A 24,772-nucleotide genomic window follows, 5' to 3' on the forward strand; every position below is an offset into this window, starting at 1 on the left:
CTCCCGTCTGGCAGCTCGTGACACCCCAGTCATCTCCTCATCACAAGAAAAAGAACCCATAGCACAAATTTCCCCTGTGCTCGCATCTAATGACGTGGCCCTCTGCGTTTTCCCTTATTTTCTACTATTTTTAGACCGGGGAAACTAAGAACATAATTGGATTTGCAGGGCAAGCTAACAACAGATGGGGCAGCAAAGCACCAATCCATTGTAGGCAGCACTGTGTTAATCTGATGCTTCAACTACTAGTGACACATTAGGTTAAAGCAGGAATAAACACAGTGTGTTCATGCAGCTACTGACAGCTTCATGTGACTTCTCTAAAAGTGATTTTCTGAAACTTGGATTTATGCATCTGTGGACAGGCAAGCATTATGTTTCATTGGGCCCAGGTTCTTTTGTTTAAAGTATGCTGACAATCTACATCATTGCGTTTAAAAACTTGCAAAATAACAACTCGGTTGTAAATCATGTAGGTTACAACCTCGGATACCTCAGTACTATAAAGTCCTGTAATTAGACAGGCTCAAAAGTTAAATATTCCTTGAGAAAACTGTGCCATTTTGGGGAGGCAGTTTTATATATTTTTTTGTCTGCTTAATTACTTCTTTTATTACCCTAACATATGAAAGAGCACTTCGTAGAGACGTCTGCATTTCCCCCATTCTCTGCCAGAGTAAGCTTTTTTTTTCTATATAGACAACAGGATGAAGTGTGGAGACAAGGTACTGACAGGACAAGGAATGGAAATTGATTTAATAAACTTACTATAATAAAAAATGGATAAACAGCTAAATAAAAGAAGGTAATTGATGTGTAAAGCTGTGTATAATTATATATTAGAAAATGTGGGGCTGGAATGATAAATATTGCAGTTCATAAGCTATGAAATAGCGATGAAATATTGAAGTCCACTGTGTGATTTCTTATTTCGAGGTGTTGATCTGACAATTGGGCATCACTGATTAGCGCTGCTGCAGTGAGCAGGTCAGTGAAAATGGCAAAGAAAGATGGAGATAGTGAGCTGTTGTGTGAATCTTTGTGGTGTGAGCCCGTCTGTGTACCATTCTCTTACTCAATGGGAGACTGCCTCTCCAACACCAAATCTGTGTAGGGTGCTGAATAAAATGTCATATGTATTTTACTTATACATAATTTAATTATATGTATGGGATATATGTTGATTTTGAGGCCTTGATAAGTCAAAATGTTACAAAGTATGATGCTATGGACCAACTTTTGTACTTTTAATGAAAGGTTTTTATCTAGAAAAGTAAAGCAAAGGCTACACCTCATAAAAGTAGTCTATAAATACCTTTAAATTGTCATTCAGGACAAAATTATTTTCATTTGGCGCTTTAACATGTATAAGTTTAACTGGAATAGTTATTTTTTATGTGAACCTGTCTTACATTTGCTTGATAGCTAGGTGTAGAAAACAGCTATAAAACTGATAATACTTTGTTAGCGCTATTTTAAATGTTACTCGTCACTTTTGTATAACGTTTTCAGTAGAAGATGAGTAGTTGTACCTTTCAGGTTTTTAAATAACCCTTTAGCAAGTAGTTAACATCCACCCATTCCCATTGAACGCGACATCATTCCAAAACGTTGCAAAACCGTCGCTTCCGCTTTGCAGACGTAGCCGCCGGGAACGCGCAGGCGGTTTTGAACGCCCCCTGGTTCTCATTGTGCAGCCGAGGAAACATCGGAAGGTTTCGACGACGTTGGTATGAAATGGCAGAAACTGCCTGGGTCGCGGAAGCACTGAGACTAGGTTGCGTAGAAGCTACACATGTATCTTGCGGTGTTCCCAGCCTGCTAGTGTGACGAAACGGGAGTGTAACCGGAGGGAAGAAAGGGATTAAAGCGCTGTTTTCCTCCTAAACACCGTCCAGCTTGTGTCTCCGGCAGCAGGCAGCGAGTGGCGACTGCGGGGTCGACACTGTTGGAATTAACCAGAGAGGGGTGAGCTCGACATATGGATTTTTTTTCTCCCACTGAGACATGTTTGACGTGTTATTGTCAACTGCTGGGAGGGGAACGGACAAATGTGGGTCACACACGTTACTCTAAATGGGTGTCACCATAACGTATAGGGTGACCAGCACCACAGCAGGCAGGACAGGTCTGGCCTAAATGGTACAAGGCAACCAGAGTGAGCGGCTACACTGGGAAGTATACCTATCCATGTCATTAGCACAGCTTACACCGCCAAGCGTGAACCGGGTGGTGTTTGCCACTCGTGAAATCCTCAAGGAAACCGCTATGACCTCCAGCTTGTGCTCACCTACATCCCCAGTGTAAACAGAAATCACTTATTAACGCCTTTGAATACACCCTGTTTTTATTCAGCACCGGTTTTCTGCTTTTTTATGTTTTGTGTTTGGCAGCATAGCTGTACAGCTTGTAACATCACAGAGGTATAAAAGTATCAGGCTCAGACTGCAGTCTTTGTGCTTGTGTGTGTTTTTAATGTGATGATTTAACCTGCAGATTGACAAATGTACTCCTTTTTTTGCCAGTTGCATCAGTGTGAGAGCATTTCTTAGCTCCTGTCTTTATTATAAACAGGGATGAGATCAGAGGATTGTGTGTTTCTTATCTAACACACGAGATTATTAGCTGTATTAAGAATTTTATTATATGGCCAAAGTTGGGTTAGGCAGAAATCACCCCAGGTTGCAGCTTGTGCACTCAATATGTGCATCTTGGTTACACTGAAGTGCTTCTGTCGTCATATTTGGGCGATGCAGCTCTCACAGTGCACTGCACATTGCTAGCGGGGCTTTTGGGAACAACCTGCCAAGAGGACAGGGATGGTCAGGCCAAAAGATCCAAGAAATCTGATTCCTGCACCAAAAGCAAAAGGTAGCCTGCAGAGCCAGGATTATGAATCCACATCGAGCCCACTCTGACATCTTGATACTGAAATGTCCGAGGGATTATAAGCCTCTTAACTTGTGAATTTTACCATGGTTTCAGCTGATTTGTGTTGTCTTTTTGTGACAACTGTTTGTATCTAGACACCCATCAGCAGGCCATTTTATTAGTAGACACAAGTGTGTAGCATCATTTTTTTTGGAGAGTGGAGTCATTGTTTGACATAAAACCAGTCATCACGGTAGCGATGCAGTGCTCGTCCTGCTTTAATTCTTCTGCTGGGACCAGCCCTAACACAAATACAACAATTAACCCAGCACGTCACAGTTCAAACAGTCACAGCTGAGAGCAGAGACGGTTGTGCCTCTCTGCACTTTTAGATTATGGACACAAAAGGTTGGTCCATATTGCTTTGTTTTTGCCTCCAGAGGCCCTAATATCATATACATTAACCTAAATAAATTAAGCTTCTTAAAAGAAGGGCCCAGAATTTCTGAGCAGGAAACGGAAACAATCATTTTTTTGTATATTATGAATTGTGACACGTCCTCTTCGTTATCTGCAACATTTTACACACTGCTCCGGTCGTCTTTGTTGTTTTCAGACGTCGTCTGTGATTTGACATCGCTGTCACAGTGTTTGCTACTACAGTATTAAATAGTAATGTTAGACTGTTATCAGTTATGTTTACATACTTGGGTTGTGGACGTGCAGTCTCATATAATGCATTTATTTACTGTAAACAGCATGCTGATAAGACACTTAAGCGGAGCCAGTTTAAAAATGCTAAACTAGCCGACAGGGTGGGGGGAAAATCCAGTCTGTCAGCAGCTTATCCAGCTGCCTGGTTCGGTACCTGTAGATTGTCACCATTCTAAAATTTTCATCATCATCCATGAGCTGAACTTCTTATATGTTGGCGACAACAATGATGATGCTACCTGCAGGTCCTAATTGAAATAGGCTTTCAGGCTGTCAAACAGTGCACTCTTCAGTTTGTAGGAATATTTTGTGTTTGACCAGGCGTTTCCTCAGATTAGATGTATTGCCTTATATTGAATTTTGAGCTACAAATAATGCAGAAAGCACTATTTTGAAAATGGAATCACACCTGAGACTGCTTTCTGCTTTCCACTGCCTCCTTTTCGGCGCATGTTGTTCTTCTAAACGTCGCGGAGGTGGCATCGGATGCTTTGGGTCCCTTTGTTGTTCTAACCCATTTTTTTTTTAATTTATTTATTTTAAAGTCAAGCCTTATGTTGTCTCACACATTAAAAGAATAATTCCCAGTGTCATCCTCAGAGTGAAGATTACAGCTCATTAACTCTGGTATCAGATTATTATTTGATACTGGCAGATACCTAAAGCCAAGGTATTGGTATCCTATCAGCACTGGAAAAAGCTGAATGAGCAGATCCCCAGTCTGGAGCCTAGGGGATGGGTCTATTTACTGGTATTATAGCATGTGCCCCTCTGCTTTATAGATTGGTTAAGCTTTTCTTGTGGTGTGTTTCCTGTCTGCTACCATGAGGCATGTGATACTCACACAAATTAACTGCCTGGGTTTTTTTGTTGTTGTTGTTTTTCTTTTTTTAAAATTTAGGTTTTTCTTATTCAGAGTATTGTCAATTACTTGATCAGCAGTTTGTCAGACAGCTTGAAATCTAGGCCAAGATTACAGGAAGTTTAACAATAAACCCCCCGTGGTTTGTGTCTGCAGATGGCCATGAGAGAAGTGTCATTCAGGGCCTTCATTGGTACCAGAATTTGGCACTGAATAAGGCCTTGTGAGCTCTTATCAGCAGCAGCTACTTTGGCTGAGTGCGAGCGCTTTGAAGATAAAAAGCGATACTGCTGGTGGAATCGACTGTGGTCACCCAGATAACTTGGAACTGTTTGATATTTGCAAGAATTTCGCGTTTATGGTTTTTCTTTTCTGGGTGAAACGGAACAAAGGTAGACAAGATGGGAAAAGAAGGATCAGCTCCCAGCAGTGACAGCGTGATGGACAGCTGTGTGGGAGAATATCTGGACAGGAGCGGCAGTTCAGAAGCCATATCTGCTACTTTTTGACACAGTTATCTGTTTAGTTCTGTCTGGCTGTCAGAGACCTTATTTGCCCACCACCAGTGTGTCAGTGGATGGCAGTAGCTGTGCCACATGTGCTTAATTTGAATTCTGATACAGCTGCAACTTTCATGTGCCACATGTGTTTATAAAAGCGGGTTGATGGGTTTAAAAATACTGTAGTGCTGTAGTATTGTCATTTATTTTCAGATTAGCATGTACAAACGAATCCTAATTGATAACTGAGCCAGTTGTCAAAAAACCTGCGCCACTGCTATGGCAATTTTTCTTTAAGAGATGTCTTAAACCTTAGTTCTACTGAGCTGCTTCAGTATGTTTTCACATGTGTAAAAACATTTATCATTAAGAGCAGGATAATAACATACATTAGCTAATTAAATGGTTGGAGCTGGTGTCTTAAGAAAACATCCCTGATGCTTGGGCCTGGCAGAGCGTTCAAAAGCCAGCCTGGCTGTGGTGAGAGCAGCTTACACTCGGAGTCCTGCTTGGTTTTCATCTGGAAAACTGCAGAATCTTACCTGTACAGACTAAATAATTAATAAGCTAGTTTAACAGCTTCTTGCACAGTTAAGTATTTCCTGATTCATGTTGAGACAGAAATGATTGCTTCTTTTTTTTCCCCCATTCAGTTATATGTAGATCTTGGCCCGTCTTACCTTTGTGGTCGTCTAGGTTTGTGCTGTTGTGATTATAATTTCTTATTCAAGTGGTTCAAACCTACCTGTGTAGGTTGACTTGATTTGCAGCTCCACAATTCCTTTACATAGATTATTTTATTTTCATGCAGGCTTCCACACATGCACGATTCGCTGCTTTCTAACAACTGAGGTTGATGGGGCTGATAGCTTGATACACTCCATCAGATTGCTGAGTTCCATCTTAAAAGGAAGCTGGGGATTTACCTGTCTCACAGGGATCCTGAAAACCTTTGCACTGCTCTTCCTTCACATAGGAGAAATGATCATGTACCATTTGTTTAGACATACTCTTTGCAGCGCTGGGATAGAGCTACACATACTAAGTAAAACAGAGCTTGAATACGCCCTCTCCCTCCTGTGTGGCCTATATTTGATATGCTAAATGACTTTTTCTGAAAAGCGTGTCCAGGAGTGTTTTGCATGGTATTTCTGGTCTGTGCGCAGAAGGATACCTCTGGCAAATAAAGCTGACATTTTTGCTTTGTGGTGGATGCGGCTAAATGTTGTACATGAAAGAAGCTGAGCTCATTTGGATTGAACGGGGAACTGAATATGAAAGCGACGTGGAGGCCTCAGAGTATTCGCTGTCAAAGTTACGCTAGACATAATTGTTCTAGTAAATTCTTGCATAGTTGCTATAGTAGTCTAATTAAATGATTGAAAACTGAATCCTTAAAACCATTGCTGTTTCATACTTAACTTCATTTAAGAGCTGCTTTGAAGAAACATACTGATGACAATTTCTTTTCCTTTGATTCAACAAAAGCTGGTCAGCTGGCAGTTTTACTGTCGCCTTGGTAGTCGGCAGCATGCAAAGTGAGAAAAATTAAATATCTTCATAGGTCCATCTAGCTGAACTGGATAATTTAAATTATTAAAACAAACTAGTGGGGCTTTACACAGTGAGACCTGACCTGAGCATTATGATGATGATGATGATGATGATGAGGTAGCCTTTATTTGTCAGTTGCAGTTGCTCACAACCGAGATGACAGACCTTGCCAACCGTACATACAATACACAAACATCACATTGGGGAGACAGGTCAGGCCAGGTAGCAAGGGGGAAAAAAAACATCGAAATGTGTTACACAAAAGGATAATACAGGAATGCACAGATATCAACACTAGGGATGGGTATTGATAAGATTTTCATGATTCCGATTCCATTTTTGATTCTGTTTAACGATTTGATTCTTTAACGATTCTCTTATTGATTCTTTTAAAAAAAAAAAAAAAAAAGGAGAACACTAAGGTCGATTAGCTTAGAACTTTTGTTTTATATCTTCTCTTTGAACAAGATAGAAATTTATGAGTAACATGGCCTTACAAACCCAACAGTGACATCTTAAGAGATCCACAGCCTACGGCTCTTCAATGGGGTGTCACAGGGTCCCCAGGAAAAAAAATTGTAAATGTAAAATAAAAAAATAAATATTCTTCTGTAGCAATTACACAAGAATATCCAGTAATGTCCCTGCCTACAATTAAACACATTCACTTACCGAAAATCGGGGCATCTGTTGTGGCAAATGGGTGCAAGCCTTTTACCACAAACTTAGTCACTGCTCGGTGACATTCGTCTATCCTGGCCTGAAAGGAGATGCTACCGGTAGACTGCAGCGAGAACTGCCAGCATCTGAGCCAGACTCTGTCTCTCTCATCATGGTCACCTAAATGCACAGCAATGGCAGGTTTTGTAATAAGACAGATCGCGCTAACATAATATGCACTGTTAGTTGATTATTTATCCGCCGCATTAACGGGAGAGGACGTGCAAACGTTACTACTGCTGCTGGGTTGAGATTCACGAGTCCGGAGCGGAATTAAAAACACGACATTCATTTAAGGTCATCGCGTGTTTTGTGAGCAAATGCTTTTGCATATTCGTAGTGTTTCCTCCCTTAAATGAAATATCTACTTTGCAAGTATTGCAAGTTGCCCTGTTGTCATCCGTTCTCGTAAAGTGTAATCAAACTTTTGAGCGTTTGAGCCGCTTAGGCGCCGTGTTTCCTGCCAGGTAAATGACGCTCCGCAACGTGGTGACGTCATTCAGGGCGACTGGAACTGAATGACGTCAGTGAAACAGTGGGAACCGGTTCTCAACAAGAACCAGGTTTCGATACCCATCTCTAATCAACACACCATAACACAATAAAACACAGACAAGCAACATGGGAGAGTATTCCAGTGTGTACAGCTGATCTGGGACCGCTGCAATCTTCGATTGCGCCTCCAGCTGATCCGTTGTCCACATTGGATGGGAGGTAAGCAGGAGGCGTTGGATTCGGGGGAGGGAGGGTGATAGTGAGGGCGTGTCAGTATCAGTGTACATGTTTCGTGTGTGTGCATGTGTGTATCCCGTGTTCAGCTGAGAGAAAGTGTCACCACGCCCGGTTAAGCGAAGGTCAACAGTCTCCAGTGGACCCAGGTGGCCTTGAAGGAGGGACAAAGAGTTCTGACAACAATCCTGTTATCATGGGAAGAATTTGTTGTTCCAGTCGGCTTCAACCTTGACAGGCCTTCAGCTGGCGCCGGGGGGGCCGCATGAGTGAAGATGATGAATGTTTGGGTTTAGTGCGAACAACTGCATCCAATTTTTACAGTTGGTCTAATGTCCATCACTGGTCACCAATTATCTCAATTCCCGTTGTTCTTCTCCAAGATTTTATCCATATTGCGTTCAAAACACAGTCTGAGTACTCAAAGCCCTGCTATCGTCTATCATGTCTGCCAGACTTATGGGATTTTGAACAGCTGTAGCCGCTTCTTGTTCTTCGATAAGCCAGCTCCAATCAGCTCGAACTCTGTTATCGTGGTTCCAAATTGGTAGATGTCGTTCATTGTCCTCCATCGAGAGTGTCGCCAGACACACGACGCAACCGACCATCGAGTATCCGGCAGCAAATGTCTCCGCAGGACAATCGGGCTCTCCCAAGCCTAGCAGGGTGTCAATTCCATTACAGGAGCAGTTGATCAAATCCATAATTCTTTAGGTTTTAGAGAACAAGACTGGGAAACTCTTTGAGGGTTAGAGTTAGACGAGACTAGACAAACACATAGAAGCAGCAGCAGGGAAGATAAGAGAGGGAGAGGGAGAAAGATGTGTCCACCTCTTCCGAGAGCCAAAGAGGGTTATGAACCCAATCCAGCATGTAGTTGAGCCAAAGAGACCAGTGCAAAGAGAGAGATCCTAAACACAAGAATAACCAAAACAATCTGACTGTGTGGTTCAAAGACACACGAGTTAAAAGGTGCGTTTGGTTTAATTTGGTTTAGTCTGTGGACTGAAAAAGACAGGGACCATTGGGCTTCTTATCTGCACTCAGTTCAAACGCCTGCATCACTGATGGTATGGGCTGCATTAGCGCCTGTGGAATCAGCTTGCACATTGGAAAGGCACCATAAGGGCTGTAAGGCTCAGACTAGTGTCGGTTGAAGCATCGTAGAAGAGCTGGTTGGAGTTTAAGGGAAGGATGGCTGCAGGTTTAATGTATGAGGGACATTGAGTGCACAGTTGGATACTATTACGTCACATTAACACAGCAAAATGTTGCATTTTCCTTCAGCTGAAATGCCAATCCAGAGAGCCTGTGTAGGTAAACTTTGATTAAAAATGCATGAAGACTGTTATTGAATTTAGCAGCTAGCACATTTATTATTGTTTCTCCTGCTGTTTTGTTGTGTACCCTTTGTTGTATACACTGTGTGTCTTTTTGTTCAACATCCAGCAGCACACTTCTTGCTTGTGTTCAGGGTTGTTTGTAAGTTGTGCTCTGTATTCATCCCTGTACCTCTTCGCCGTCCGGCTTAGATGCCGAATTTTGACATGGTTCTGCAACGGGGAAGAGAGATGTTCTGATCAGAGTCTAAGAGAATAATGCAGCAGGAGAGGAGAGGGCACAGATGAGGAGAAGCAGAAAAGACAAAACACAAGCAGCGCAGGCAGAGCTGTGTTTACAGCAGGGTGGCATGTGAGCCAGTATAAACATCCATTTCTGAATGAATCTGTTGGTTTCTTGTAATTCGGGTTTGTTAGTTTTAATTAAAACTCAAAAGATACGTCTTCAAACAGACGCGCATCTCATTTTTGATACTTGGAATTAGAGCCAACAGCTATATGCAAAACAAATAGTGTATTTTTAAAAATGTGGCAGGAGGCACATTATTTGACGTGACTACCGCCGCGTTTGAAGAAACGCAACAAAAAGAATGTGACCCCGTGTGACGTAGACCACTTCAGAATGTGGTCTAACAGATCCAGTTTCAGTACGTATTGGGTGCTTTCACAGCCGTCACTGTTGGGCAAGCGCAGTGACTCAGTTCCTTTCTGCACTGCGTCTCAGATGTGACTCAGGTTTAACTGAGGTGTTCTTGACTTCAGTCCTTCAAAGCAGCGTTGAAGCAAAAGTGAAGAAAATGAGATAAAGCTGAATGTTCTAGCCCTCAGCAGTTGGCTGTGTTTTCTTCTGTTCTTTGAAATGCACCTGTGTTGGTCACGTGGAGGGGCAGCAGCAGTAATCACTGTTTGTTTGACTGAAAGTGTGTTCTGGGTTTTATACTTATGCATTAAATGTGCCATAGGTACTTGACCCTTCTGAAATCCTACACTGTGCTGTATCCTCATTAGAGATGGCACGATACCACTTTTTTATGTCCGATACCGATATCATAAATTTGGATATCTGCCGATACCGATATGAATCCGATATAGTGTTTTTTAATCAACAAAACTGTTTTTTAAATATCTTGCTGCATTTTGTATAAGTTCATACTCAAGTTTAAAACAACAACTACACTAAAGCTATTCTGTTATACCTGTATGCAAAAAAAAATATTTCATAGTTCAGCAATACTGATCAATCTAATAAACTTAAACCTACACCATCCTCCCTATTCTGGTATTTTAAAGAGTACTTAGCGTAAATATTAAGCAACCTAACTAATAGGGTTCCAACTCCCAGCAACAACAAAAATAAATAAATAAAAAATAGGAAACCACCCCTCACGCTCCACCTCATGATGCTTAGTCGACGTAATCAACCTTAATTTGATGCAGTGTGAAAGAAAATGCACAGAAATCAATTATTTTTCAAGAAATATTAAATAGATTCAACATCTTTCTTCAACAAAATTGCAGACTGCACAGATGGTACCTTCCCAAAGGAAAAAGTACTATAGCTTACTAGGGTGGGTATATATATATATATATATATATATATATATATATATGACTTAATAGTCACTATATACAGTAATTGACTTCTATTCATTTTGCATCAAATTAAAACTTTGGGTGTCAGATAATTATTTATTAAAAGCTAGACATTTTAAATGAGAATAAGAAAGAAAAGTATGTCTTTGTGCCCCCTTTTCCCTGTTAATGCCCTATCGGCCCCCCTGGCTAAACTTTGCTAGATCCGCCCCTGCACAGTTACCAGCGTCAGCTACGTAGAAAAAGATCCTGGTGTAGAAAGTAATATTAAATACATTCTAACAACAGCTGATCAAGCTTAAACGTGCTGCTGTTGTTCAGCCGCTTGTTTCCTCTTTCTGGTGCAAAGTGGGCCAAAAACAAACCAGAGAGATGGACTCGCGACAGAAAAGCCGATCAGCTGATCGTTAAGCAGTTTCATGATTGAAGTAGCAGCAAGAAGAGGCAGTCGCTTGTTAAGCTTAACGCAGGAATGCTTTACATTCAGAGATGGGCTTACACACTTGCTTTACTTCTCTCGGGGATAACTTTGTCGGAGATGAAATGCCGGGTTGCTAGCGAAGCTCCAAATGCTATCCAGACCACCGACAGGTCCCGCATGCCACAGCCGCTCTATCACGTGATGCATACTGCTCCGACGTGCTAACATTCTGAGGTGAGTTACGGCGTGTTGCAAGTTTTGTGAGGTGCTTTCGTGATATTTAATGGATCGGATTACATTTTTTATTTTTCTCCGATATCCGATCCAGTAATTTAGGTCAGTATCGGACCGATACCAATACGTAATATCGGATCGGTCCATCTCTAATCCTCATACACACCTTCTTAGATATACTACATATCGAGTCATCACAGCCATACCACATCTGTTCGGTACTGCTGTTTCTGCTACTTATGCCTCTGCTGCCATTTTTCAAATTGACTGGAACAGAATGATTCAATTCCAAGAGAGAGACCCCACCACTAACTAATGCTTCAGCAGTGAAAGGATAGAGCAACACAGGCACACTACCCCCAGGTTTAAAAGCTGGCACTGGTATCGGTCACTTGCTTTCTAGATTAATCTTAGTAAGTAATCACAGAATTTAAGATGACTCCACTGCTGTTATAAAGGGGTTTTTTCCCAAATAATATCTTCCATACCAAAACAGTATTTGTTGTTGTACTACTCTTACCAACAGAGTGCTTTGTTTAATATGATTTTGTTAATAGACATATTTCTTTGAAAGCTATCCTAGATAATAAGTTCTTAATTTCTGTGTATCAAACAGAGTAGAGGAGGTTGGTGGGCTGACTGATACTAAAAAGGAAGAGGGTGGGGTGTGGTCTGCCTGCAGTAGCTGGAGAAATCCAGTTCAGGGAATGACCCGTGGAACGTACAGCTATCACTACACAGCCAACCTCCTCAGCACAATGCTCCAAATTCCACTAATGATTTGTCATCTTCATCTCCTGCACGAAACCCGGCTTCCTTCTTCCTCTGTGCCTTGATCACTGCTCCCGTCGCCCTGACCTTTGGAATTTATATATGTGTGCGCAGGTCCTCTGGGCTATAAGTTGGATTGCAGAGGCTTAGTTGTCATTACAGTTGATGAAGCTTCCTTTAGGATTCAAGACACGGCTGGTTTGATTTTTCTGAGATTAATGAGTTCTTCCGGGTTTGAATGGGGGGGGAGAAGCGGAAGAAAGCAAGACAGGATTTGTACCATTATGTTTTGCGCTGCCGTAGACCTGATCACTACAAGTTAGAGCTGGGCGATAGAACGATAACGATATGTATCGCGATATAACTTTTACTCGATAGAGAAATTAAGCTATCGCGATAGACCTCGCCGCTCTTGTCCTCTTAAAAAAAAAAAAAAAAAAAAGGTCAGCCGATCCAAATTCAGTAGCGCAGAGCTGAACCAATCACAGCCGCAGCGTCACGTCGCGTGACTTGTTACGTACAGCACAAGTGCCAAGCCGCACGTGTGTTTGTTTGGGAAGCAGCCAGCAGGTAATGGAGCCAGCGCATAATGGAGGAAATGAGTGTGCCGACTAGAAAAATCAACCGAGCGTGACCGAAGAGAAAACAGACGATGGTTCCAATGCCGGAGAGATTGTCGAACGGAAGAGCCAAAGAAGTTCCGTAGTGTGAAGGTATTTCGGCTATTTCAAGTCTGACAAAAAACAGAGTAGCGTACACTGTAAATGTGCCGAAAGCAAGTCTGGAAATACAATAAACTGGTGCATGCGTCACACTGTGCGCCGCGTTATTGTTTCGGTGAAATGAATTTCTACAATACTGTTACTGTTAATTCTACTCTCTGCAGTGTTTAAATGCTTACATATACACACAGTTACTGTCCCTCCACACATACGACTCGGTTCTGCTTCTATGCCGCAGCTTTGTTTACTTTTTCCCACCGAGGCTTCTAGACTTCTGATTGGCCAACATTTCTGCACGGTTAGGAATCTAGCGCCACCTGCTGCTTTGGCATGTTCATAGCAGCGTTTTCCTTCATTTCTGCCTTTATGTGTGGACGGGATTATTTTTTAAAACGAAAACGGAAAATCTCAGTTTTCAAAAATACCCGTGTACGTGTGGACGTAGCCTCAGTCTCTGACTGGAAGCGCTAATTCGTCATTCGGCTTTTGTCAGACTAAAGTAACTGTTAAAACTGTTTGAAAAGCTAAGCTATACAACAAGGAGAGATTGAGAATTTCCTTTTAGTTCTCAGTTTATTTGATATTGACAAAAGTTAGTCAGTTTTGTCTGTTCTTCTGTAAAACAAACTAAGATTTATTTTTAGAATTAATATTTTGTTTCTAAGTGGAATTGACAATTTAGTCTGTTTCATTTGTTCTATTTTGAAACTTAAACGCTTTAGCGGCTGCCTTTTGTGTAGTTTGCAATATTTGCCTTTATTTATCTGAAAAAGTCTCATGTTCCTTAAGTACATCTACCCTGTTGAACTTATTATGGGAAATAAATATTTAAAAACAAGCTGCTGATTATTTCACATTTTACTTGTGAGCAACGGCACATTTAAATCTTACAAATATAGTTATTTGGCATATATCGTGATAGATATCGTTATCGCCTGAAATGAAAAAAACATATCGTGATATGAAAAAATCTCATATCGCCCAGCTCTACTACAAGTCAATTATTTTCAAGAAATAAATCTGATTTTGTTTGGTACAGATAATGATCCTAAATATTCATTATGACAGGGTCATACATAATGCTAACACTGTGAACATTTGATTAAATGTAACCGATAAGATAACTGCTTCCTCCTGGCTTGTTTGATTGAATTAACTAGTAGCCATTGTGAGATAATAAACTGTGTCAGACGGCCTATATTGTGGGATAGTGTATGGAAATACTTTCCTGAGTGCTTCAACAGAAATTCTTCAAATATCTGTTTTAAATTCGGTGCAGTTTTCTTTTCTATAAGAAAACTATAACCTGTAGATAAAAGTTGGACCTAGCCACTGTCACATCACTCATTAGTTTTGAACTTTCGTTTTTGTTTTTTATTTCTTTCAAAACAGTATAACCCCTTTTCCCATTAATACTTACTCGGACTCGGATCGACTGGTTCACAACCCAGTGTGCGTGCTTGTCATCATAGCAACACGTCTGGGCATCCAGCAATGTAATTAATTTGCAACATGAACGCTACAACAAAGGTGGACATGTGGCTTTTTGTGAGACCCGGGGAACACAGCCATTTTGTTTTGTTTCTTTTTGGGGGGGGGGGTTCGGTGGCTTCAATTTTTGTGAACGAGACGCTCTCATGACTCATTCAGTGATGCTACTGCGGTGTGGCGACGTCACATTTTAGTACCTGCACGGATCGCTTGTCATCCCGGTCGAGCAGGTACTAAAAAAGTACCTGGTACCAGGTACTATGACCTTATGGGAAAATACTGAAAACCGTGGCGAACCGTGCCGAGTCGATCCGAGTAGGTACTACTGAAAAAGAGGATTATGTGACTGTCAACTGGAAGAAAGGGTACCACAGAGGAGTGATCAACTAATATATGTTCCTGCTACCTAGCTTGGTTAGTAACCTGTGTAATTTTGAGCACCAGAGAAACTTAAGAGCAGACTGTCACTGTGCCTTTAAAGCCAAATCTATTTGTTTATGTGCTGTGCAGTTGATCTGTGGGTATGGACTTTTGGAACTAGTCCCACATGGTGACTGAAGTAACTCCAGTTTTTAGAACTTGTTTACTTGCATTTCCTGAACAGGAAAGCCTTGAGAAAAACACTGTTGAAAATGTAGCTTTTCTGTTTTGTTTGATGTAATGAGTCAGTGAGGGTGGTCTTTGCTCAGATCTGATAGATTTGTTCCTCCAGTCTCAGCACAGTACAGTGTGTATCATTTACTCGATGATTTATCTGCTTAGTCTGTCAATTGTAGCATTTACAGACACACGGAGATGCATTTTCAACACTTTTCTGCTTTGTCATTCACATTTTTATGCACAAATTGTAAATATGCCAAAAAAGAAAAAGGACGGTGGAAAAATAGTTATTGGCAGAGATAACAAACGGCAACTTGGATGCTGGTAGGACCTGTTCGTATACTTTGCCTGGGGACAACTGTTTATGGCTCACTGATTTTACACTGGGCTTTAAACATAAAGAGGGTGTGCTGTAACACACAGCTATAGTGTTTCTTGATTGAAACGTGTTCTAGAAATCTCTATAGTCTGATCTCCTGTTAATACTTTGCAGGTCTTGAGAGGCGAGCTCCATTTGGATGCCCAGTCACCGATTGTGTCCAAGACTTCACCATGAACCGAAACAAGCGTGAAAGGGAGTACTACAGTATAGATGTGGGCGATTCAACTTTTACAGTTTTAAAGCGCTACCAGAACCTAAGACCCATTGGATCCGGCGCACAGGGAATTGTTTGGTGAGTATATTTACTTTCTGCTGACCCAGATGACAACCTTCACTTGCAGATTGGTCACTTCTTTACTCAGCGAAAAGTTAGATTTAACTTCACCACCAAAACCTGTCTAACATTTGATGAAAGCTTGAAAAGCACACCTTGGACTTTGCCGGCTGCCGTTGACGAAAGTTGATAAGAACAGATGTAAAAAGAGCAGCATAAGTTGCATACAACACAGAAAATTGATGCATAATATTCTATTTGTTGACAGCACCGTGTGGTGTTATCTTTCCTGTGAAGTTTTGTTGATGTGAGAGGGTTAGGTGTTGGAGTGAACTGATCCACACCACAATTGGTTTCTAAAATTTTCTAGGGGTTTTTTTTTTTTTTGGTATTCTTTCATATTTGCAATGAGCCATGAATATTTTTTTATTTTTTTTTGCTTATGCATCAAGTGGTTGATTGATTGGCCCATCAAAATCACATGAGCTGTCAGAATGAATCCATTTCAACTTGCTGTCATTAACCTTCTCTCTTCCTCATACCAGGTAGGAATACCAGAAAACTGATGCACAACACAGTTAAGAGTGTCAGCTAAGACTTTAGCTTGTCATGTAAGAACTTGCTGGCTACAAAATCTCAACAACTGCAGTGCTTAGTGCTGGAAAAGGATTAATAGTGGGCCTGTTAAACGTTTCTTTATTTTCTGTCCCATCTGTAATGTTACGACGCCGTGAGGTCGCACACACGTGATCAAAGTTTTGTTTAAAGTAATAAATTCAGGTATGTACAAGTAATCCCTAAGAACCAAAAGCTCAGGCTTGACACTGCTCTAAATGCTCAGTTTCTTGTCTGTTATGTCAGGGAGAGGGGATATTCCTAATATCATCAATTCAGGCATACAGACCCACTCACATGAGGGGTGGACTACAAAGCAATTACAACACAGAGCCCTTTTTAACGTGCACGTTCTGCTTCAGGCATTCTGCACACTCACATTTCTGCACCATCTGACTCTAGTCCTCACAAAATGACACAGTTGAGTTCCACCTACAAGAGAATCCGCTCATATGAAGATTATAAAAATATTACTAGAAAATCCTACAGAGGGATGCTACATAAAACAATTGTAAATGTGTTTGTTTGTACACTTGTTTGACTATTCATTTTATTTCTATGACAGCTGCACAGTGGAGCTCTTTAACGTGACATTTAAGAGCATTTGCTGACATTTTAGCGGCATAAAACAGAGCAGCACAGCAGGACTAAACATGTTCGCGCATTTTCTACAGTTATAACTAAAGTTCCTCTGACAGTGTAAAGCATACTTGGCATTACTAATGTACATCTCTGTATATGAAACATCACTTATGGCCGGCATTGACAAGAAAAGAATTTGGGTCTACGTGGTGCTTTATCCAGCCAATTATAAACCTAAGCTCATTGGCAGCGATGTTGTTTTTGTTTTGTTTTTAACAGATAGAGTAACCAACCTAAGTTTAAAGTAGGAGGAGGCATTATGGGCTGTCCGAATGTATTGCTCAATAGACAAAGTTTGCTGACTCATTCTGCATAGAAATTTCCGATCCTCAGTTTATCCGTTATTACCAACTAAATTTGTTTCTTTTATTTAAAAGGAAACCGTACGGGTGTAAAGATTTAATATTTTGGTTGCAGAAATGAAGAAAAACCAAGCTTAGTTGTTTAAATAATGTAAAAAATAGGTCTCCCTCTCTCTTTCTAAGGCCTCGGGGAGCGTGTTATATGTTCTATTAGATGGATTTCTAAAATTCTCTCAAACCACATATGGTATATTTGGTCAGATTTAAAACCGAGCAAGGCATGCTATTTGTCAAATGATTATATTAAAAATGCTTCAAAAGGCGCCGCAAACGTGGTCAAGACTTCAGGTCGAGTGGTTCTGTTACTGGCTGTGAAGCTGTAGCTTTCTGTAACCTTTAAACATACACAACATCGAAACCTTATTTGATGATTTATATCAAAATGTAGTTCGTGTATGGCTTTCATGACCGGGGAAATCATTTTTTGGTAATGGGATGTAAACATGTTTGTTTCTATTGTAAAGCTGGTCATTTAACCCAGGGGTCATTGGGCTTTATGGCAGTTTGCAGAACTACAGATTTTTGGACTTAAGTGCAACACAAGGGATAACTTTTTAGAGACTGCCACATTCAGTATACCTCCCCTTAGGTGTATATTATGGGCAAAATATTAGCAACAGACTTGGCTCACTTTAGTTCAGTGGCACTATTTCTCTCTTCCTCTGCTCTTCCTTTCCTGTCAGTCTCTACTGTCCCTAATAAATAAAGCTGAAAAAGGCAAAATCTTCATATTCCTTTGGCCGTCAGGGAAAAACAACAAAAACAAAGAACAATTTTTAACATCCATTATTGCTGACTGAATTTCTCCTGTGCTCCTTCACCCCAGTTCGGCGTACGACCACAACTTGGAGAGGAACGTTGCCATCAAGAAGTTGAGCCGACCCTTTCAGAATCAAACTCATGCAAAACGGGCCTACAGGGAACTGGTGCTAATGAAATGTGTCAACCACAAGAATGTAAGAGCCAGAATTTAATGGCATTTTTGTTTCTTTTGCATGGTTTGAATGTTTTGGTCTAATTCTTTAGACGTTAGAGGATAGCCTTACCTTTTGACTGTATAGTGTAGGTGCATTTCATGTAGATAAACCTGAGCATTGAATAGAAGTATAATTTAAGCAGGAGCAGAGAATGTACAGTAGAAATTAAAGGGGACAATTAGCTTTGAAAAGTGTTAGCAGGATGCATTTAAATGCTATTCTCATTCCTGTCCATTACAATGATTTAAGTATTGATCTTTAGAGTCACTATATTCAGAGTTGTGTAAAGTATGAGTCAGCAGGGAAGCAAAAAGAACTGGACAATATGTTTGTTTTAAAGCAGAACCTGCTGAGCGCCACACATGGAAACGAACCATAAAAAATAGTGTTTTGAATGACCACAAACTTCTCGGTGCTGCTGCCTCGGAGGTGTGAATGAGGAAACTATCCTGCTGTTATTCATAAATAATGCTAACGCTTCCTCGTTTGACTTTTCAAATTAAGAGTTGGCCTTCGTGTCCAGGGACGTGGATGTGAAGATGTTGTCAAATATACAAAACAACTCCAGCAATTACACTTTTTTGTTGTTGTTGTTGTTGCAGATTATTGGGCTGTTAAATGTATTCACACCACAGAAGACACTGGAGGAATTCCAAGATGTGTGAGTATCAGCGAGTCAAATCGCAGCTGCTCAAATCAATACAGGATACAGAACGCCGGGGGCTTAGATGATCTTTTTGGGGGCTTAGCCGGATCTCTTGTTGTGCCTCACGTTAAATACTTCAGGGAAATGATGCTTTATAGTCAGTGGGATGTCAGATGTGCACATTTCATGGTGAATATTAGAAAAGCACAGACTGAATCAGCTGGTGACAGGAATGAACCAGTTTTCAGGCTGATTGGCCACAATCTGTCACCAGCCTGACACTCACCTGTCAAGAGCTGTAGCTATACTATATACAGTGGGGCAAAAAAGTATTTAGTCAGCCACCGATTGTGCAAGTTCCCCCACCTAAAATGATGACAGAGGTCAGTAATTTGCACCAGAGGTACACTTCAACTGTGAGAGACAGAATGTGAAAAAAAAATCCATGAATCCACATGGTAGGATTTGTAAAGAATTTATTCGTAAATCAGGGTGGAAAATAAGTATTTGGTCAATAACAAAAATACAACTCAATACTTTGTAACATAACCTTTGTTGGCAATAACAGAGGTCAAACGTTTACTATAGGTCTTTACCAGGTTTGCACACACAGTAGCTGGTATTTTGGCCCATTCCTCCATGCAGATCTTCTCGAGAGCAGTGATGTTTTGGGGCTGTCGCCGAGCAACACGGACTTTCAACTCCCGCCACAGATTTTCTATGGGGTTGAGGTCTGGAGACTGGCTAGGCCACTCCAGGACTTTCAAATGCTTCTTACGGAGCCACTCCTTTGTTGCCCGGGCGGTGTGTTTTGGATCAGTGTCATGTTGGAAGACCCAGCCTCGTTTCATCTTCAAAGTTCTCACTGATGGAAGGAGGTTTTGGCTCAAAATCTCACGATACATGGCCCCATTCATTCTGTCCTTAACACGGATCAGTCGTCCTGTCCCCTTGGCAGAAAAACAGCCCCATAGCATGATGTTTCCACCCCCATGCTTCACAGTAGGTATGGTGTTCTTGGGATGCAACTCAGTATTCTTCGTCCTCCAAACACGACGAGTTGAGTTTATACCAAAAGTTCTACTTTGGTTTCATCTGACCACATGACATTCTCCCAATCCTCTGCTGTATCATCCATGTGCTCTCTGGCAAACTTCAGACGGGCCTGGACATGCACTGGCTTCAGCAGCGGGACACGTCTGGCACTGCGGGATTTGATTCCCTGCCGTTGTAGTGTGTTACTGATGGTGACCTTTGTTACTTTGGTCCCAGCTCTCTGCAGGTCATTCACCAGGTCCCCCCGTGTGGTTCTGGGATCTTTGCTCACCGTTCTCATGATCATTTTGACCCCACGGGATGAGATCTTGCGTGGAGCCCCAGATCGAGGGAGATTATCAGTGGTCTTGTATGTCTTCCATTTTCTGATGATTGCTCCCACAGTTGATTTTTTCACACCAAGCTGCTTGCCTATTGTAGATTCACTCTTCCCAGTCTGGTGCAGGTCTACAATACTTTTCCTGGTGTCCTTCGAAAGCTCTTTGGGCTTGGCCATGGCGGAGTTTGGAGTCTGACTGTTTGAGGCTGTGGACAGGTGTCTTTTATACAGATGATGAGTTCAAACAGGTGCCATTCATACAGGTAACGAGTGGGGGACAGAAAAGCTTCTTACAGAAGACGTTACAGGTCTGTGAGAGCCAGAGATTTTCCATGTTTGAGGTGACCAAATACTTATTTTCCACCCTGATTTACGAATAAATTCTTTACAAATCCTACCATGTGGATTCATGGATTTTTTTTTCACATTCTGTCTCTCACAGTTGAAGTGTACCTCTGGTGCAAATTACTGACCTCTGTCATCATTTTAGGTGGGGGAACTTGCACAATCGGTGGCTGACTAAATACTTTTTTGCCCCACTGTATATGTGCCATGTATGAATGCACTTTAGTTGCCCTGGATGTGTTTCGAAGTCGACAAGATGTCCGTGTAAGTAGCTGTAAAATCAGAGGGGAATGCTGGGATGTGGGGGAAGTGATGGTTACCAAGAGTATGATGGGAACGAACATGATTAATGCCATCCTTTTGAAGCCCAGAGTGTGTGTGTGTGTGTGTGTGTGTGTGTGTGTGTGTGTACTCTGCTGTGGAGCTAAAAAGGAAACTGGACAAATCGTAGCCAGAGGGTAGCGGGGCCATCGCAGAGTTGGAGGATGAACACTGCATTTGCTTTGGTGTTTGTTTACTTGAATGTATACCGGCACATACATATGTGTACCCATACTATTGGTAATGCATTGTAGCCAGTTTCAGTATTTTATAAGCTGTGTGCAAGCACAGGTTCTGCTTTGTAAATGATCGTTCTCACACAAAGATGTTGCTTTGTTTTTTGTTGTTGTTGTAACAAAAAAAAAAAATCTGTCAGCGGTTTCTTACTCCATGTAGTGACTGATGATGTAACAGCTGACAACTGTGATAACATCATCACTGTTTGGAGGAGATACCGTACTGTCATTTCCAAAATGCCAGGCAAATTAAAGCTGATTGGGTGAGAGAATCTCACACTTTAATGTCGCTTCATATTCTATTGGCATGTAGGAAACGTAATACAGAGTCAGGCACGTGCACATGCTGCATCTATACACTGTAATACACCCACTGAAACAAACATAAAAAGCCCCTGTGTTTGTTTGTCTCTGCCTGTGTGCTTATTTGAACCTCTTTCCTTGCAGGTATCTAGTAATGGAACTGATGGATGCCAACCTCTGTCAGGTGATTCAGATGGAGCTGGACCACGAGAGGCTGTCGTACCTGCTCTACCAGATGTTATGTGGAATCAAACATCTGCACGCCGCAGGGATCATACACAGGGTAAGCCATACCAGGGGGGCCATATATGCAGCTGTACAGATGTGACTGGGAGCAGTTGCAAGCTGAAGCTTACACTGAGTTAAGTCTGTGTTTTTATGAATTTAAAGTTTCACATCAAAGGAAAAATATGAGACTACTGAAAGATATCGAAGTGTAGTAGTGAAAACACAGTAGGGTGGTTGGAGGAAGGCAGTGACGGTGGTACGTTTTTGCTGACCAGTTGTGCAAACCAATGCTTAAATCATCTCTAAGTAAAATGTGATGTAATTTAACTTCCTGCCATGATATACACTATAGATGGCATGCTTGTGGGCTAAGCTTTATGGGTTCTTGCAGCTTCTTTAGTGTGCAGACATAAAAGTGGAACCTTCCAGCCCGTCCACAGGATAAGTTTGCCTGCTAAAATGTCAAGGCGCTCTTTTAAAGCTGCAGTTGACTGGATCTCATTGCATTTACATTTACTGACGTTTCTAACATGAAAGCACCAGATAACACAATCACACATTTACAGGTTGCAGTGGAGACACACACTGCACACTTGTCGTTACCTTGAAAGATCACACACAGAATGACAGTACACATCCTGAGGCATCAACAGCTGTATGAATAGGTTTTTCATATGGACACACTTACAGAGTGACTGGCAGCCTCCTGTCAACCACCCTCAGAGAGATGTGCTCCAGTAGATTAGCAGAGCTCCTCTTGCTCTGCCAGCCAGAACTAATTGAACCGCAGGCGGAGCTAACCAGCCTCGCTCACACTGGCACAGCTTGGCACGCGAAGCTTTCATCAGGTGAACAGATGCAACGTGAGTCACGGATCGCCAGAGATCGTGCTCTCGTTTTTTTGGGGGCATTGTCTCAGTGATCAGAGCTCTCTGGTCTGTTTCAGCTGCTCAGAAGCTACCTATGGAGGTGGCAGTATGACTGACTGTGGTTTAGCCCTCCAGTCTGATGTTCTTATGATTAACAAGTGATGATAATTATTATCAGGAGGATTTTCAGCTGTAGCGCATTAAAGATTTCCTGAAATTAGCGTTTGCCAGTGAGTACCCTTCAGGTGTAGTCTGTTTATTTTCTTCTCAAAACCAGACGAGGCTCATTAAGATGTTATCAGATTAGCCTGCATGCAAATAAGATTGAAAGGGGGAAATTATTGCAATAAATCACCTGGCATATGGCCAGGTTATAGCCATAGGCAATGAGTCTTTATCGCAGGATTGCTTATAGTTCCTCTCGATTCTGTCAGGTTAGCTTCAGAAGAGAGGAGACACCCTTGAGCAGATGGGCTGTTTTTTAAGTTCTTGTAAGGAAGCATTGCCAAAAAAAAGCACACAGGGAAAAGAACACACTGAACTCAAGAGAACAGATAAACAAGGATGAAATGGTGTAACCAAACAAAACAAAGACTTTGTGGTTACAGTGATTCATCATCCTTTCGGTGGGTATCAGCTTTTCATTTAGTAGAGGAGAGAATGATCGCCTCTTCTGAGGGAAAACAAACCCTGATATTTGAGCCCCATTACACCAGCGACTGTGTTTCCCATATATAGACATTTCTAGGAATATTTGTCCCTGCACCAAAAAAAAGTCTCCTTGCAAAGCGAGTTTGATTTTCAGTCAAGTCTTTTAGTTGTCTTTTGTGAAATGTTTAATCTATGTCAGGTTGTAACTTTTGCGGTGGTGTTGTGTTTGAACAGGACCTGAAACCCAGCAACATCGTGGTAAAGTCCGACTGCACACTGAAGATTCTGGACTTTGGTTTGGCCCGGACGGCCGCCACTGGTCTCCTCATGACGCCCTACGTGGTGACGCGTTACTACCGCGCCCCTGAAGTCATCCTGGGAATGGGCTACCAGGCCAACGGTAAGTGCAGGAAGTGGATGAAGCGGCTTCTTGACAGCGACCGGCTAATGAGGAGCTGCTGCCTGGCCTGCTGCATGGCCCTCACCCCCTGAGATGTTTCAGGATCACTTCCCAAACACTCTCTCCCACACACAGGCACACACTCCCTTTTCCTGTAAAGGTTACGCTCAGGGGGGGGAGTTGGCATGTGTGGCATCGGTGCTTTGTGGGGAACTTCCTGTCTGAGGACTGTGGTGCCCAGCAGTGTTTTAGCATGTGTTTGATGTTTTATTAACAGGTTGCCTGAGCTCAGCTCAGCTAAGCCAAAAAGTAAACCTCAGTATGAATACAGGCACTAATGCATGCTTCAGCAGTTTCACCGTGCACCCCTGCTTGAAACACATCACAGTTTGAGCAAGGCAGTCTGAAGCGCAGAAGTTGACGTATGGTATAATATGTCATATTGATCCATTAGATGCCAGAGCACCAATATCATATAGTTGAGCAGAAAGATTAGTAGAGGACTAGGAGGACTGTGCTGTGAATTAGTGCAGCCCAAAGCTAGCAGAGATGAAACGAAGCATAAGAGATGTACTGCGATATGTGATTAAAACCTATCACCACTAAAACCTCAGTTCTGTATATAGATAAAAATCTATAACAGTGCAGTAAAAGCTAGGGAGACGCATTGGGTGCAGCTGTGGTGCCGGTGGTTTGTGTTAGATGAGCATTTCCTTTTAAGAAGATGGCCTTGTTGTGGGAAGTCTGAGATTCTCTGCTGTGATTGTGTGAGACATTGACATTATCAGCACTGAGCTGCAGACACTGTAAGGTGAATGCCAGCACAGCTCATTAGGTTACCGTAATACTGGACATAAAATGTCTAGAGAAGCCCACGAGTGCAACAGTTTTGTTATAATGTTCTGTCCCAGTAAGGAAATAAAGACTGAATTCATTGGCTAATAACATGCTGAGAGTCAGGTGGAAGCAAAAACACTAAATGTAATTGGAGAGCTGCACTGTTTGTTTGTTACTTTTAAAATTC

The 24,772-nt window shown here is 41.7% G+C and overlaps 1 protein-coding gene across 4 annotated transcripts in view; it reads left to right on the forward strand.

Annotated features, from left to right (window-relative positions):
- The first annotated feature begins 1,688 nt into the window (after window positions 1–1,688).
- Window positions 1,689–24,772, forward strand: part of mapk8b (mitogen-activated protein kinase 8b) — a 36,141-nt gene continuing 13,057 nt past the window's right edge. For 3 of the 4 annotated variants that reach the window (XM_085465692.1, XM_085465691.1, XM_085465693.1), the window contains exons 1-6: window positions 1,689–1,968; window positions 15,616–15,796; window positions 18,224–18,353; window positions 18,977–19,035; window positions 21,745–21,883; window positions 23,583–23,748. In XM_085465692.1, coding sequence (XP_085321818.1) covers window positions 15,675–15,796; window positions 18,224–18,353; window positions 18,977–19,035; window positions 21,745–21,883; window positions 23,583–23,748 — 616 coding nt within the window. In that variant the 5' untranslated portion in view covers window positions 1,689–1,968; window positions 15,616–15,674. Of the gene's footprint in view, window positions 1,969–15,615; window positions 15,797–18,223; window positions 18,354–18,976; window positions 19,036–21,744; window positions 21,884–23,582; window positions 23,749–24,772 lie in introns of those variants that run through there. The other variant, XM_085465694.1, reaches the window with a different exon arrangement.

This window comes from Copadichromis virginalis, linkage group LG8 (assembly GCF_057382275.1).
Source record: "Copadichromis virginalis isolate Kocher_CV1m ecotype Utaka linkage group LG8, C_Virginalis_male_GT1.1, whole genome shotgun sequence".
Classification (NCBI taxonomy): domain Eukaryota; kingdom Metazoa; phylum Chordata; class Actinopteri; order Cichliformes; family Cichlidae; genus Copadichromis; species Copadichromis virginalis.